We start from the raw sequence: 12,781 nt of genomic DNA on the forward strand, positions 1-12,781 counted from the left end.
GGGTTTAACGTCCCAAAGCGTCTCAGGCTACGAGGGACGCCATAGTGGAGGGCTCCGGAAATTTCGACCACGCGCACAGACATCGCACAGTGCATCAAATGTGCCACTCTGTACACTACAATAGGGAAGTCAAGTGAATCTGTCTGTGAATACCCCCACAGAAGCCTCCCAAAATATTGCCTGGTTTGCAGCAACTTTACTGCCTGTGACGGCCTCAATAGCACAGCCAGCTACTGCACTTTCCAATAGTATCCTTTTGCGAAGGGTATGCTGCAACACTATAGCCTAGTATGCCATTGTTTCCTTGATCCAAACTTGTAAATGTTCAGATGAAAGAAAAGTGGTAAGCTTTTTCAGTCAGTGTCCGCTCTATGTTGTTTTGCATACTTGCAGCTGAAAGACAGGAGCCAGAAAACAGTTAATGCGACACTGGTCCCAGTGCTTGTAGATGCTTAGTTAACATAAGCAGCATTAAGTTTGCAGCATGTCAGTTAATCAGTGGGTAACTGTCAAAAGTTTGCAACTTCATACCTAGGCCTGAAAACCACCATTGTACACGGTAGTGTACAGTGCTGGTTTCTGAGGGCTTTTACTACCAAAGAATACAATCTTGCAAAATCGGACCCTGGCGTTATGGTTGGCGCTGACGCATCGCAAGCCTTGTACCCCATACGGTGCGGGCACAAAGAACAAAAACGCGATCAATCAACATCATTGCGCCCCTTTAAGTTGAAAACGTACCACTGAGCAAAGAATGGGCGAGAAATTTAGACAGGTAAGCGCCACACCAATACCTAGGTTTGAACGGACACAAGACAAACTCGATACAGGTAGGCTGCGCCAGAATCCGGCTATTTAATCGCAGAGGGTCAAAGAAAGATGAGGGGCTGAAGCTCGCCTAGCTGCGGGACTGCTTCTCGCGCTCCTTTTCCTTCTTTGTCGCCTCCAGCTTGGCCTCCTCCTCTTCGTGCTTCTTGATGAGCTTCTCGACTTCAGACTGGGGCAGGATGGTGACGCGCGTTTTGTTACGCTTCATGTCTCTAGTAAGGGTGGCCATCTCCAGCTTGTCAGAAGTGAGCTTAGTCATGTCGAGCGTCTTGCTAAGCACTTTAATGGCCAGCGACAGAGCATCCTTCAGTGTCGTTTCGTTCTCCTTGTACTCCTGCTTGAGGATGGACACAGCAGCCGCGCTGTTATTGCCGATGCAGGTGGCCTTCCAGCCGCTGTAGTTGCCGCTTGGGTCCGACTGGTAGAGCTGGTAGCCGTAATGCTTGTCCCAGCCCATGTACAGGATTGAGACGCCGAACGGGCGCTTACCCCCATACTGTGTGTAAGCTTGCTTCAGGTCACAGAGCCAGCTGACAAGGCGTTCGCAAGGGATGGATTCGCCGTACTGGAGCAGATACCGCTGAGCAATCTGGCGCAGTTCGTTGGTGAGCACGTTCGCGTCTGAAGTGATACCGGCCACACTGCAAGCCATGTCGTCATGCAGCTTGTAGATCTTTTCAGCTGTAAACACTTCGTCCAACAGCTTGTTGGTGTTTCTTCGCTCAGCGGCCAGCAAGATACCGTCGGAGGCCAAGATGCCGAGGCAGGTGCCGGCGTGACCGATCGCTTCCATCGCATACTCCACTTGGTAGAGCCTGCCTTCAGGACTGAATATCGTCGTCCTAGAATCATAGCGGCGTGCCATGGCGAACACAAAGTTCAAGACTCACTGTGCCGCACGTAGAAGGAACAGCAAAAATCGTCGCGCTCGTGACTTGCAAATCCTCGCCGTAAGCGTCCACAACCAGCGCCACTGAGTAACTGACACAAGCCAATGCCACCAAGGCGCAATGACGTATTCATTATATGAGTTGTGGAATCTCTTTTTGTCATAAGTTGCTTTTAAACATTTTATTTGTTGGAACAAAAATAGCGGGACAACTTGTGTAATTTTAATTATTTAATAAGGGATTATTATTTCTTGAAATTAGTGACATAAAGAATTTTGTAAATCCTATAATTAAAGAGTTGGGCCGCATAGTGAACACGATAGAAAAGATAATTTACGTTGCGTATTTCATTAGGGTCAAGTTTTGGTTCGAATGGCAAAGCTTTAAATACGCTAATGTCCCTGCCGTTGTTTGGGTTTCGCAGGTAGTTTCGTGGGGATGGCTTTCTCGCTCCCGATTTGATTGTTCTTGTATGCCGGAATAACTGAATTCATGAATATATTTAACTTAAAGTCGTTTTGAAGGGATAAGATGGCCTGTAGTAACTACGAGGTGTCTACTGCTACTCTGAGCTTCCTTCAGAAAGTATCAAAAGCATGTAATGCAATATCATTGCCAGTTGCACGTTGCTTAAGGTTAGTTCATCATACGTGTGTTGCATTGTTCTGTTGTTTCTATTGTTTTGACGTCGGAAGCCTTGCGGCCAGCTAGTTATGCACTTGTTTATTTTGGGGCATCTTATGATAGCAATAATTACAAACACTAATTGTGCTGCGTAGCTGCCTACGAATCGCTTGACGCGGTGTGAGGGTGCATGGAAAGGTGCATTTCCTTGCATAGTGTGCCTGCTAGCGATTGTCATTTCACTAATTCCTGCTGTGCTAGCACGTTGATGTCAAAAGCCGCCTTATTACTGCGCAGCGTGTAATATTGCTGCCGACACGTGCCTGTGGGCAGTAACTTATTGGAAAAGAAAGCTGCTTACGTACGGAGTGCTAGTTTTTTTCTGGATATTTTTTAATAATAGTGTGATTTTTTTTGTTGGTTCAGTTACCGCCTCATGGAATGCAGTGAACACAGAAGTAAGTACTTTTCATTTTTTTTTTTTAAACTTCGCTCACCTGCCTGAAGCTTTACGTGAGACCCAGCTTTTTGCCTAGGCATAGGTGAAAAAGGCTTCCCGACTAAGTGCGAAAGTTGTGGCACTGCGTGGGATCCATCCAGCATCAAGATACGCACAAAATCCAGGCCTGTGTTGCGACGGAACATGAGGAAGCTGCTTGCCAAGGAACAGCACAGGCCGTGGCTGCTCACATCGAAACAGAAGAAGCAGCTGAAGAGCTTTAGGCGTGCAACAACAATGCTGGTTAGTGGTAATCTTAAGCTTGAGCATTTTAAGTGATTCTGCTCCATGTTTGATATGTGTGTGCCTAATTAGTCTGACAGCACGAAATAGTCCTGCTCTGCATTTCTTGGTATCTGGTGATCTGTTTAATAGAAAGACAGGAAACTTCAGGCCATCGTATATATATACATGACTTGCGCTGACTTCATAGTGGCAACCATGTTTGAGGCTGGAAGCCATCCAGTATATATAAGGCTTGTGCAGATATCATAGTGGCCGCTGTATCTGAGACCAGAAGCTATGCTCTGCACTCCATCATAACATTCGTGATGTCGCATGCTACCATTGCATGGGACTCATTAAGACGTTTATGATATGGGGGCATGAAGCATATCATAAACATCTTAATCTGTCGTATGTTCACTGGGATTGTTCTGTGATATGGAACAGGGCTTCCCTCCAGTGAAGGAGGGGCCTCGTTATGGGAAAACGAGCAGTCCTCAGCTCTAGCCACACTTGGAAAGAACCAACGCTGGCCCATCATGGTGGTGCTATACTAACGAGTTGTCTGATTAGGTTTGGTTTTATGGGGTTTAACGTCCCAAAGCGACTAAGGCTATGAGAGACGCCGTAGTGGAGGGCTCCGGAAATTTCGACCTCCTGGGGTTCTTTAATGTGCACTGACATCGCACAGTGCACGGGCCTCTAGAATTTCTCCTCCAAAGAAATTCAACCGCCGCGGCCTGGATCGAACCCGCGTCTTTCGGGTCGAGTTGTCTGATTAAATATCTCTTTACAATACATGCATGCCTGTGTCCGCACACATGCTTGTGCGGACACTTGTGGAAAAGCAGCAATAAGCACTCCTGCGAGCTGGGGACTTTCCCTGTAGACGACGTAGGGCTGTTGAGAGTGAATTGCTATTAGTGTGCATATCTTCTGTTTGCCCCTTGTGCTGTTCCATTATTCAGCTATGAAACTAATGGGGCAAGACACCTTCCCACTGAAGAAAGCTCCCCCAACTTGGTTTTAAGCTCTGATCTGGTGTCGTCAAAATGCTCTCTAAGGTGTTTCACTCTTGAAACTGGTTTTGTAGATGTGTAGCTGCAGCAGCTGTGGTAGCTGCTGTTGTGCAGAAATGTGGAGTTAATGTTGTGATTGTTTCATACAGGTATTTGCTTTACATTTGTTCATGAATATTCCATTTTAAGTACATTAGGCTAACAAGCATAGAATATTAGTTTGAAGAATCTAAGCACCTTTATGCAAATTTGGTTGGTCATGGTAAAGATATCCTCAGTTTGATGTGGCAGAAGCTTCACAAGTGGGTGCATGCCAGGCTCTACTGTGGCCTACCAATTGCACCCGGTTGGTGTTTTATGATTACCTGGTGACTGCTTATTTTATTTTATTTATTTATTTATTCAATACTGCAGGCCTTTACGGCCCAAGCAATACTGCAGGCCGTAAAGGCCTGCAGTATTGAATAAATAAATAAATAAATAAATAAAATAAAATAAAATAAGCAGTCACCAAGTAATCATAAAACACCAACCGGGTGCAATTGGTAGGCCACAGTAGAGCCTGGCATGCACCCACTTGTGAAGCTTCTGCCACATCAAACTGAGGATATCTTTACCATGACCAACCAAATTTGCATAAAGGTGCTTAGATTCTTCAAACTAATATTCTATGCTTGTTAGCCTAATGTACTTAAAATGGAATATTCATGAACAAATGTAAAGCAAATACCTGTATGAAACAATCACAACATTAACTCCACATTTCTGCACAACAGCAGCTACCACAGCTGCTGCAGCTACACATCTACAAAACCAGTTTCAAGAGTGAAACACCTTATAGAGCATTTGACTGCTGGTGAGAGGAAATGTGCCAAAAATTCAAGTTTAGTGGTGTGCTATCAAGGCATCAGAACTTCTAATGATGGTCATATTCACTGGCAACTCTTCGCATGTGCTACTGGAAAGTGGCATTTAACTGCCATATTCCCTCTTGGAATGCTACTGAATGTACATATTACATGCTCTTTTTTTTTTGTTTGAAAAGGTGATTTTGTGCAGGGTGTGCGGCAAAAAAGTTCAGCAGCCGTGTCCTAAAGACCTAAAGAAGCAGTCATCAAAGGCTAGTTCGAGCACACTGTTTAGCAACAAGCCAGTCTCTACAACAAGGTGAAGAATTGAAAATTGCTAAGGACCCACATGTTATGCAAGAGCCATTTCAAAATTCTGGGTTGCAGTGTGGTTTTTGTAAGGTGTATCCTGCATTGTGATGTGCTGTACGTGCTGTACTTGTTTGAGGCATCCATTAAACTGTGATACAGCTAATACAGAACAGTACAGTGGCTGTAGAATTTAAGTAATCTTGAGAATGCATAGCTTGTTTTCAAAGTAAGGCTGCCAGAAGCTGATGGCATATGCTGACTAGGCGTATATTTCTCTGGAGGAAGTTACATAGAAGACTTGCGAGCAGCACTGTAGCACCTAGTGTACATTCATGCGTGTCCAATTTTTGTTATTTGCAGCACAATTGACTGAGAAAGCATGCTTAGTTGCACCATGACAGGCGCACAGTAAGGCGTGGCTGACCTGTACGATATTGACACATGCCTTCCTTAGAAGATGAGGAAGAGCGCAACGGGCCATTGGGGAAAAGACGAAGTGACTCTGCTCCGTCTCGTGCTGACCTGACTGGCTGCCGGTGTTCCTCGGCGCAGGAGACTTCTTTGTAACGTTACGTTACAAATCTGGTGGAGGTGCTCATCTTCTAAGGAAGGCATGTGTCAATATCAGCAGCCACGCACATACCTCTTTTACACTTTTGACAAAAGTTGTTAACAAGCCATTGCATTTGAAGTCTTTGAAACAATCTTCTTGTCCCATTTTAGTGTTGCTTTCAGTTCCTTATCGTCCTTCATAGCTTCTATTGTGTCACAATAGGTTCTTTTGCACTGTTTAAAGTGAAATCTTGTCAAAGCTTTGCAACAAAAGAAAATGTTCTAAGGAAAGTGTTTGTCAAGGACGGTGCAAAGTCAAAGGCATTGCTGTACTCGGCCATATGTTATAGTGAACTGTTGTATCGGTTATATAGAAGCTCTATCCGTGCCATGGTCTGCCACTTAGCTTACAAGACGACAAGTTGAAGATGGATTCCGCACTGCCTCAGCAGGGTCACATGTGCTTTGTTTTATTGTGCCGCAGCAGCAATGCTGCGTAGCGCCAGGGTGCCTGTCTGTATTATCGTAATATTCTGTAAATACATCTAAAGTATGTAGTGCTGCCTTGTTGGGTTAGGAGCATTTATGTACAAAGCAAGATTTTATACTGAACTCTTGTATTCTTCAAAAACCTAAGTGCTGAATGCATCCTGATCCTGCTGCTTTTTCTGTGGAGTAAACTGAACAGCAACAAATAACTACTGCTCTTGTTCCTCTTTCAGCAAAAAGAAGCCGATTTCAAGCCCAGCCCATGTGCTGCTAAAAAAACGGAAGGAAGAAAAATGTGTAGTGCCAGACCCACAAAAAGAATCTGCCTCTGTAAAACGCAACAGAAGTTTGTTGAAACGTGTTCTCATTGAGGAGGACACACGAAAAACGAGCAGTGGAGGTCTACATAGCTTTCTGTCTTCTCTTTGATTCCTAACTTATGTAAATCTTTCATCTGTTGCAAGGGCCTCTATTAAAGACATGTGGAAGATGCAGCTGAGTTGTGATTATCTTGGGGTGAGCCCACTGTTGCATTGTGCATCTCCTTAGTGTAGTGTTGCCATTTGCTGGTAGTCACTGGGAAATTTATATTGCTGGTGCTTATTGTGAACATTTTATGTTTTGGACTTTACATGAGACTTGTGGCTGAACGAGTTCTGCAGTAACAGCTGTATATAGCATTTCCCTGTGTGAACTGATGCCTGCGTCAGAATATTTTTTAACTGAAAACTTCTCTGTTTATGTATGTGCTTGCCAATAAATGTTATCCAGGTAGGCTGGGGAGTGGACATTCTAAAGGATGTGCCTTGTGTGGTACGATTCATTTGGGCCCTGTCATAAAAGGGGTGGAAGTGCAGTGCAGTTTTTATCACTTATCCAACCTCATAGAAGCAAGAACTCCAAGAGTCTTTGCATTTATATTCAATTGCAGCACCATGCACAGTAAACTACCTTTTATATAAGCTGTGGCACATGTTTTATGTGTACAAACAATTTGTTTCAACAAAAGTCTTTCTTGGCTCAAAACTTATTTTTAATGTTATTTGTAGCTTCGTATTCGGTCAGTCCCTGGTTGACTTCAGAGTAAAAGAGTGCTTGCTCACCGGTTCTGGCCTCCTGTACCTTATGAATATGGTAGTCCATATTAATTTTTACATCGCGGTATACGTCACAGGAGTTACACAAGTTTTTCCATGTGGGCTGCAACCTTTTTGCTAAGTGGTGGAAATTGAAAATGGTACACCTGCCATGAAAAGTTTATGGTAAGCAGCTCTGTAGACTGAATTTACTTCTTTGCATCCAAAGTGTCTGACGAAGATCTGCATATTGCTCTCTATGAGCACAGAACAGTGAAATAATGAGTTTCTTGGAAAAAAGATGTTAGCTTAATCTGCTGAACTGTTTTCATCAGTCCCACCATCTCTGCAGTCGTGATTAAATGCAGTAATTTCACTCACTTAACGGATAAGCTCCACTGGCTTCATGAGGAGGGTCCAATGTGTATAAGCCTGATGAAAAGTTATTTCAATGGATGCAGAGGTTGAACACTGGTTTTGTGTCTCCTCTTCAGCTAGGCTTTTGGTGTTTCTGTCCATGGCTTGTGTGTCGCGCATGCTTGCCTGTGACCCACTGAGCTGCCACTTCAGTTGTTAGCCAACAGTTATTCAACAGTTCTTATAGGCTTCGACTGTTTGTAACCAATTGGAACGGTTTCAACTTGAGCTTCCAGTTGGTTCCAAAAACACCATTGGGAATTTCCCAATTGTACCCTATGGTTTTTTTGCCTGGGTGGGGAAAGGGGTTCGTGGTTGTGGCGGCGCTCTACTCATGTTTATGTAGATGACTTGCAGTCCACGTGTGTAGACATGGATAAGACGGAGAGAGTAAACTTTATTCAGTCCTTTAAAAATTTAGTCGGGTGGTCTGCCCAAGTCCGGGAAACCAGCATCGTAGGTGGCTCTCCAAGCTTGGCCTGTCGGCTGTCGTTGATGAGCCAGCTTCTCCTCCCATTGTACAAGATTGATTTGTAAATTTAAATATTCTTGGAGCTGATTGGGGCAGTTCCAGATCATGTGTAACAGGTCGGAGACCTCACCACACGCTGGGCACTTGTCGGGTTTGTATTGCTCTGGCCAGATTTTGTTATACCTAACTAGGTTTGGGAGGGTGCCAGCGTGGATGTTTGTCCAGATTGTGGCCTCCTGCCTGCTTAGGTTTCTGTGTTGCACTCTATATCGGCATCAGCTTGGTTTATAGTATTCTGTTACTTCTCTGTATGAGCCTGGGGTTACTGGTTCAGATGGCAGCATGTCAAGAACCCGGTAGAAGTGCCCTCGGGCTAGCCTGTCCGCTATCTCGTTCCCCAGTACCGCATCATGGGCTGGGATCGAGGCCGCTGAGGTACTGCATGAGCTTCCAGCTATTGGCATCACCCATTTTTCCGTTTAAATTGTCGCATATTTGTTTCCAATTCCGTTGGGTAAGTTTTGCAGCATGCTCCTGTATCCTAAGGTTTATCTGCGCGATCTTCTGTTTCAGCTTTCTGTTGAGCTTCTGTCTTTTCCATCCCTAGTAAGCGGCCTATGTGCCTTCCAGAGGTTTAGAAGGTAGCGGTCAGCCACTGGGTTCTTTTCATCGGCCGAGGTTATTTTGGTATGCATTTTGTATTTCCTCTCGAACTTTTGAGTGCATTCCTGTACGCTATTGACTTTTGTGTCGTCTTTGTATTCTCTGAAGTTGTGCCAGTCCGTGATTTTGTCTTTCCGTCCGTCCCTAGTGAACCCGCCACGGTTTACTTTGGTTTCCCAGACGAAATGGTCACTTCCAAAACTGAGTCCGAGGTTTGACCAGTTTGACTATCTTGCTCCTAGCCCCTCCGTGATGAACGTTAGATTAGGGTAGGTGTCCCGGTTCATACTGTTTCCTTGTCTTGCTGGGGAGCTACAGTCCGTAACTAATGCAAATCTAAGCCGCTAAGCTATCAAAGGCTCCGTTCGGCTGTGAAAACATGAACCAAGTACGGATAAACATCTGCATGCACGATCGAGAGTGCTGTAGTGATAATTAACGCCTGTAACTGCACATTTGGAAGCTAAACAGCAGAAGTAACAATAAATTTTGTAAGTAAGCACTCGGAAATGGATGGTACGATGTAAGAAGGGCATGTCCCACACACTGCTGAAAATTACGCTCACGCATGCATGGTCATGGTGCAGCGGTACTACCTTACGCTGTGGTCAGATAAGAAATTTATGAGCTGCTAATAAGTTCAGTTTTGGCGTACATGGCCTCCGGCCGAGGATTTTGCTGAAAGGTATTGCGCCTGAGTTGCTCCTGCCCGCGTTAATTTTGGTTCGTGTCTTGTTTCACGCTGTAAGGGAAGGGTTGCAGAGCAGCCTTTCCTAAATGAAAATTCGACTGTTTTTGAAACAGTTCATACAAGTATGAGTATAAATAAGGTATCTGAAACGAACGTTGACCACAACTCTGCCGAGCACTCTCCAAAAGTTTTTGTAAATAGCGTACATAGCTCTCTCCTGTTCTTTCTCGCTTTATCGCTATCGCTATTGCACTTCACAATGCAAGATTAGACAGAGATTGCCACGGACGTCAATATCTTTCACTTCCTTTATGTATTAATAAGACCACTCAAGAAGCAGTCGCACATAACAAAATTGAGCAAAACCGAAACTGACATCATCTGACATCGCTGTGGCTACTTCTTGCTTGTCGGCTTCTGCTTGAACGCGCGGTAGCTCGGAGGAGCGACGAAGTCCCGCCGATTTCAGAAGTTTACCTTTTTGTGTATATGTCATGACTGCCTCGTTGAAGTCTCAGGAGCGTGGTGGACGCATGTGCGAATTTCCTGCTGCACTTTAAAAATCAGTACTGCTGTTGTCGCTGCTTTATGCCATTCTGCGGTTCTATCCAGATTGAGCGAATATGGAAACAAATGCAAGTTTTATTGATGAGCTTGAGACCTTAATCACCGGTACTGCAGGAGCCCGGGAAATCTTGTGTGAGGTTGGTATGATTCCTGCGCCTGTGAAGAAGCTGGCTAGGTGTATGTGTACCCGACAGTCACTATTATGTTACCTTTTCAGCTGAGTGATCCAAGCATAGTCTTGAAAAACGACGCCAAGGATCTCGATTATGGTAACGCTCTTTTTATGTTTCCTTTTGCACATCAGTTACCTTATCATTTTAATGTGCCGCTTACTGCTGAACGAGTTAACAAGCGGCTGGCATTTTGCTGTTGGTCGTGCAGTCAGATTTCACTTGGTGATTGTTGCTGTCGCTGTGATTTTGTAAATAATCGCAAAAAAATAAGTTAAGCCCCGGCAACGTCAGCTAAGTTTGAGGGGTTAAAAAACTGGAAAATTACATTGCATAAATGTATGCTGAAAACCTGGTTGAATTTGGTGAACGGCACTTTGGATATATCTGTAGCGTTTGAATACCTCGCGCGTTATCTTGGGTGTACACTGGCCTTATCTTACGTCAGCTCTTATTCAGTGAGCGTGCATAAAAACTATGATGATCCGTTTTCATTTTGCACTTCACAGCGCAGTAAATGCTTATAATGGACTTCTGGATGACTTCACTGCAAAGTGTGGGCTTAGCATACATTTATTATTGCAACACAAGTGGAACCTCAACTTGGAGACTAATATCAATCAATCATTTAATCATCATCGTAAGACTTAACATCATTATTTTGAGGTGTCACTTTGGTTTCAATGCTTCTCTCAGTTGGGCTTCCCATCAGTGTGGAACTACTTGAAAAACAGCAGTTTCATGTTGATTTCCAATCATGCAAAATCTTTTTCATTTAAGGCTTTTTGTTGCTTTTAAGACTTTGTAATGCTGTTTTGTTGTGTGCATTTTAGTTTAGGTGGTTTTGCATTGGTGCCAGTTATCGACCTGACTTAAGTATTTTTATCTTTAGAATTCCAACAGAAAATGTGAAGACACATGTTAATTTGTGATCATTTTTGATACCTCAAATTTCTGCTCTTGCAGTTGAGACAGATGATCTACTTGTCATGCAAGCTGCTTTGCTATCTTGCACAAACCAACGAGATGGAGTGAGCCTTACAAAGGAAAACTTTTCTGACCTCGGTTATGCACAAATTGCGATACATTGTGCTGAATCTGAAGATGAAAGCTCTGGTCAAAACTGTCTTCTCAATGACCAGGGAAGGGTAAGCTGCCACACTTTTGAATATGGTTCAGTATGCTGGTCACCTCTTTTACATACCATAAATGAAATGATGCTACATATGACAGACTTTTAATATAAGTTCTAGCCAGCAGAAGTTAATTGTTGTCAAATTGGTTTTTGTACTGAACATTTAGTCACTCGGAAAGACTGGTATCACTGCTTTTTCCGGCCAAACCTCTGTCTTGTTAGTGGTGAAAGTTTGTGTAAAGGTGGCATTTGACGGCAGATTTTGTTTAATACTTGTTTAGTTGTTTGACTTTTTGCCATAACAAATAAGAAATGCATATTGTTTATGGCAATACCAGAAAACAAATTACTATAATGGTGAGAGCTGCAGCACCATCCGTCAGCAAGGTAAAAGCCGCTGTGTATGCAATGAAAGCTGCAGCAGAGCTGGGATTGAAAAGTTATTTCTCTTTCTCTCTCTCTGCAGCAGAGAGTTCTGCTGAGAGAGGAACAGATAGTGGCACTGTTCCCGCCCATGAGAAAAAGCTGCTTCTTCTTCTTTTGGCTTGGCATCATTTCCGATTCATTTTGGCCAAAATAGGTAAACGCTGCAATCAAACTAATATTGAACAAAACACTCACTGTCATAGGCACCTTTTTGCAAATTTTAAAGCATAAACAAGCTGGCAGTTTGGTCAGGAGAAGCGTTATTACCTCTGGCTCCGAGTGACACAACAGTTATAAAAAAAAAAAACTTTATTTTTTAGCAGTCATCTATATCTTTACTCCAGGATTTGTGGCTCGAAACAGTTTTACAGTTCCCATGGCTCAGAACAGTCTGTAGGTTCTGTTGACAAAGAGCTAGGATTGATATTTCAGTTTTATTTTTATCTGCACTTTAGCTTACAGTGGTACTGGCATTTTGCAGAAGGCAGCATTGACTCTGATTGCCCATGTTAATGCTACTTGTACATCAAAAGGAATTTCGGTCAACTTTGCCAAGGTTCTTGCCAGTTGTGTAAGACCATCTTCTATACATTTAAACTGTTTTCAAGTGTGCATTCAGGGTCATTATTAAAGTATCCATTACTCTGTTTCAGATTGTCTGTCCACTGGAACTGCTGTGTCGTCTGCATGCTGGTGGAGTCATGTGCATTGAAGACTATATTGCACTGTGAGTTGTTGCGTATGGGTTCGTTGTCTCAGCCAGTCATTTCTGATGATGTCTGTCCATTTTCTGGTCTGCCACAAGTGCCGCTGCAAGGCAGCAACTTAGCAGGTTTCTTTTTCTGTGAGCTTTCTCTTATGTCTCGTGCCACTGCAGC

At 43.7% G+C, this 12,781-nt stretch overlaps 3 protein-coding genes across 10 annotated transcripts in view; 2 read left to right on the plus strand and 1 right to left on the minus strand.

The window, feature by feature from the left end:
- Positions 1-825: 825 nt before the first annotated feature.
- Positions 826-1,822, minus strand: Prosalpha3 (proteasome alpha3 subunit). The gene has a single exon (XM_089579955.1). The coding sequence runs from the start codon at positions 1,691-1,693 to the stop codon at positions 899-901; it is 795 nt and encodes a 264-aa protein (XP_089436081.1). The 5' UTR covers positions 1,694-1,822; the 3' UTR covers positions 826-898.
- A 200-nt stretch (positions 1,823-2,022) lies between these two features.
- LOC149350807 (uncharacterized) lies at positions 2,023-6,780 on the plus strand. 2 transcript variants are annotated; one of them, XM_089579958.1, is made up of 5 exons: positions 2,023-2,353; positions 2,769-2,800; positions 2,867-3,084; positions 5,131-5,252; positions 6,520-6,780. In XM_089579958.1, the coding sequence occupies exons 1-5, from the start codon at positions 2,250-2,252 to the stop codon at positions 6,713-6,715; spliced, it is 672 nt and encodes a 223-aa protein (XP_089436084.1). In that variant the 5' UTR covers positions 2,023-2,249; the 3' UTR covers positions 6,716-6,780. The 2 variants fall into 2 exon arrangements, with proteins under 2 accessions (XP_089436084.1, XP_089436085.1); XM_089579959.1 differs by having other exon boundaries at positions 2,029-2,353; positions 2,879-3,084.
- A 2,602-nt stretch (positions 6,781-9,382) lies between these two features.
- LOC149350808 (Fanconi anemia group A protein-like) overlaps positions 9,383-12,781 on the plus strand; it is a 75,634-nt gene continuing 72,235 nt past the window's right edge. For 5 of the 7 annotated variants that reach the window (XR_016290453.1, XM_089579952.1, XM_089579951.1 and 2 more), the window contains exons 1-5: positions 9,383-10,309; positions 10,390-10,441; positions 11,309-11,490; positions 12,385-12,474; positions 12,557-12,630. Coding sequence is in view for 6 of the 7 variants with exons in the window: in XM_089579952.1 (XP_089436078.1) it covers positions 10,229-10,309; positions 10,390-10,441; positions 11,309-11,490; positions 12,385-12,474; positions 12,557-12,630 (479 nt within the window). In the remaining variant the exon portion in view is untranslated. The remainder of the gene's footprint in view (positions 10,310-10,389; positions 10,442-11,308; positions 11,491-12,384; positions 12,475-12,556; positions 12,631-12,781) is intronic. The other 2 variants (XM_089579949.1, XM_089579950.1) reach the window with 1 other exon arrangement.

The sequence above is a fragment of the Amblyomma mixtum genome, chromosome 3 (assembly GCF_055824585.1).
Source record: "Amblyomma mixtum isolate Tamu chromosome 3, ASM5582458v1, whole genome shotgun sequence".
In the NCBI taxonomy this organism is placed as follows: domain Eukaryota; kingdom Metazoa; phylum Arthropoda; class Arachnida; order Ixodida; family Ixodidae; genus Amblyomma; species Amblyomma mixtum.

Coding starts and splice junctions, on each gene's coding strand:
- Prosalpha3 (XM_089579955.1), bottom strand. CDS start 1,693: ATGGCACGCCGCTATGATTCTAGGACGACGATATTCAGTCCTGAAGGC.
- LOC149350807 (XM_089579958.1), top strand. CDS start 2,250: ATGGCCTGTAGTAACTACGAGGTGTCTACTGCTACTCTGAGCTTCCTT. Junction 2,354..2,768: donor CCAGTTGCACGTTGCTTAAG/GTTAGTTCATCA, acceptor TTGTTGGTTCAG/TTACCGCCTCATGGAATGCA. Junction 2,801..2,866: donor GGAATGCAGTGAACACAGAA/GTAAGTACTTTT, acceptor CGTGAGACCCAG/CTTTTTGCCTAGGCATAGGT.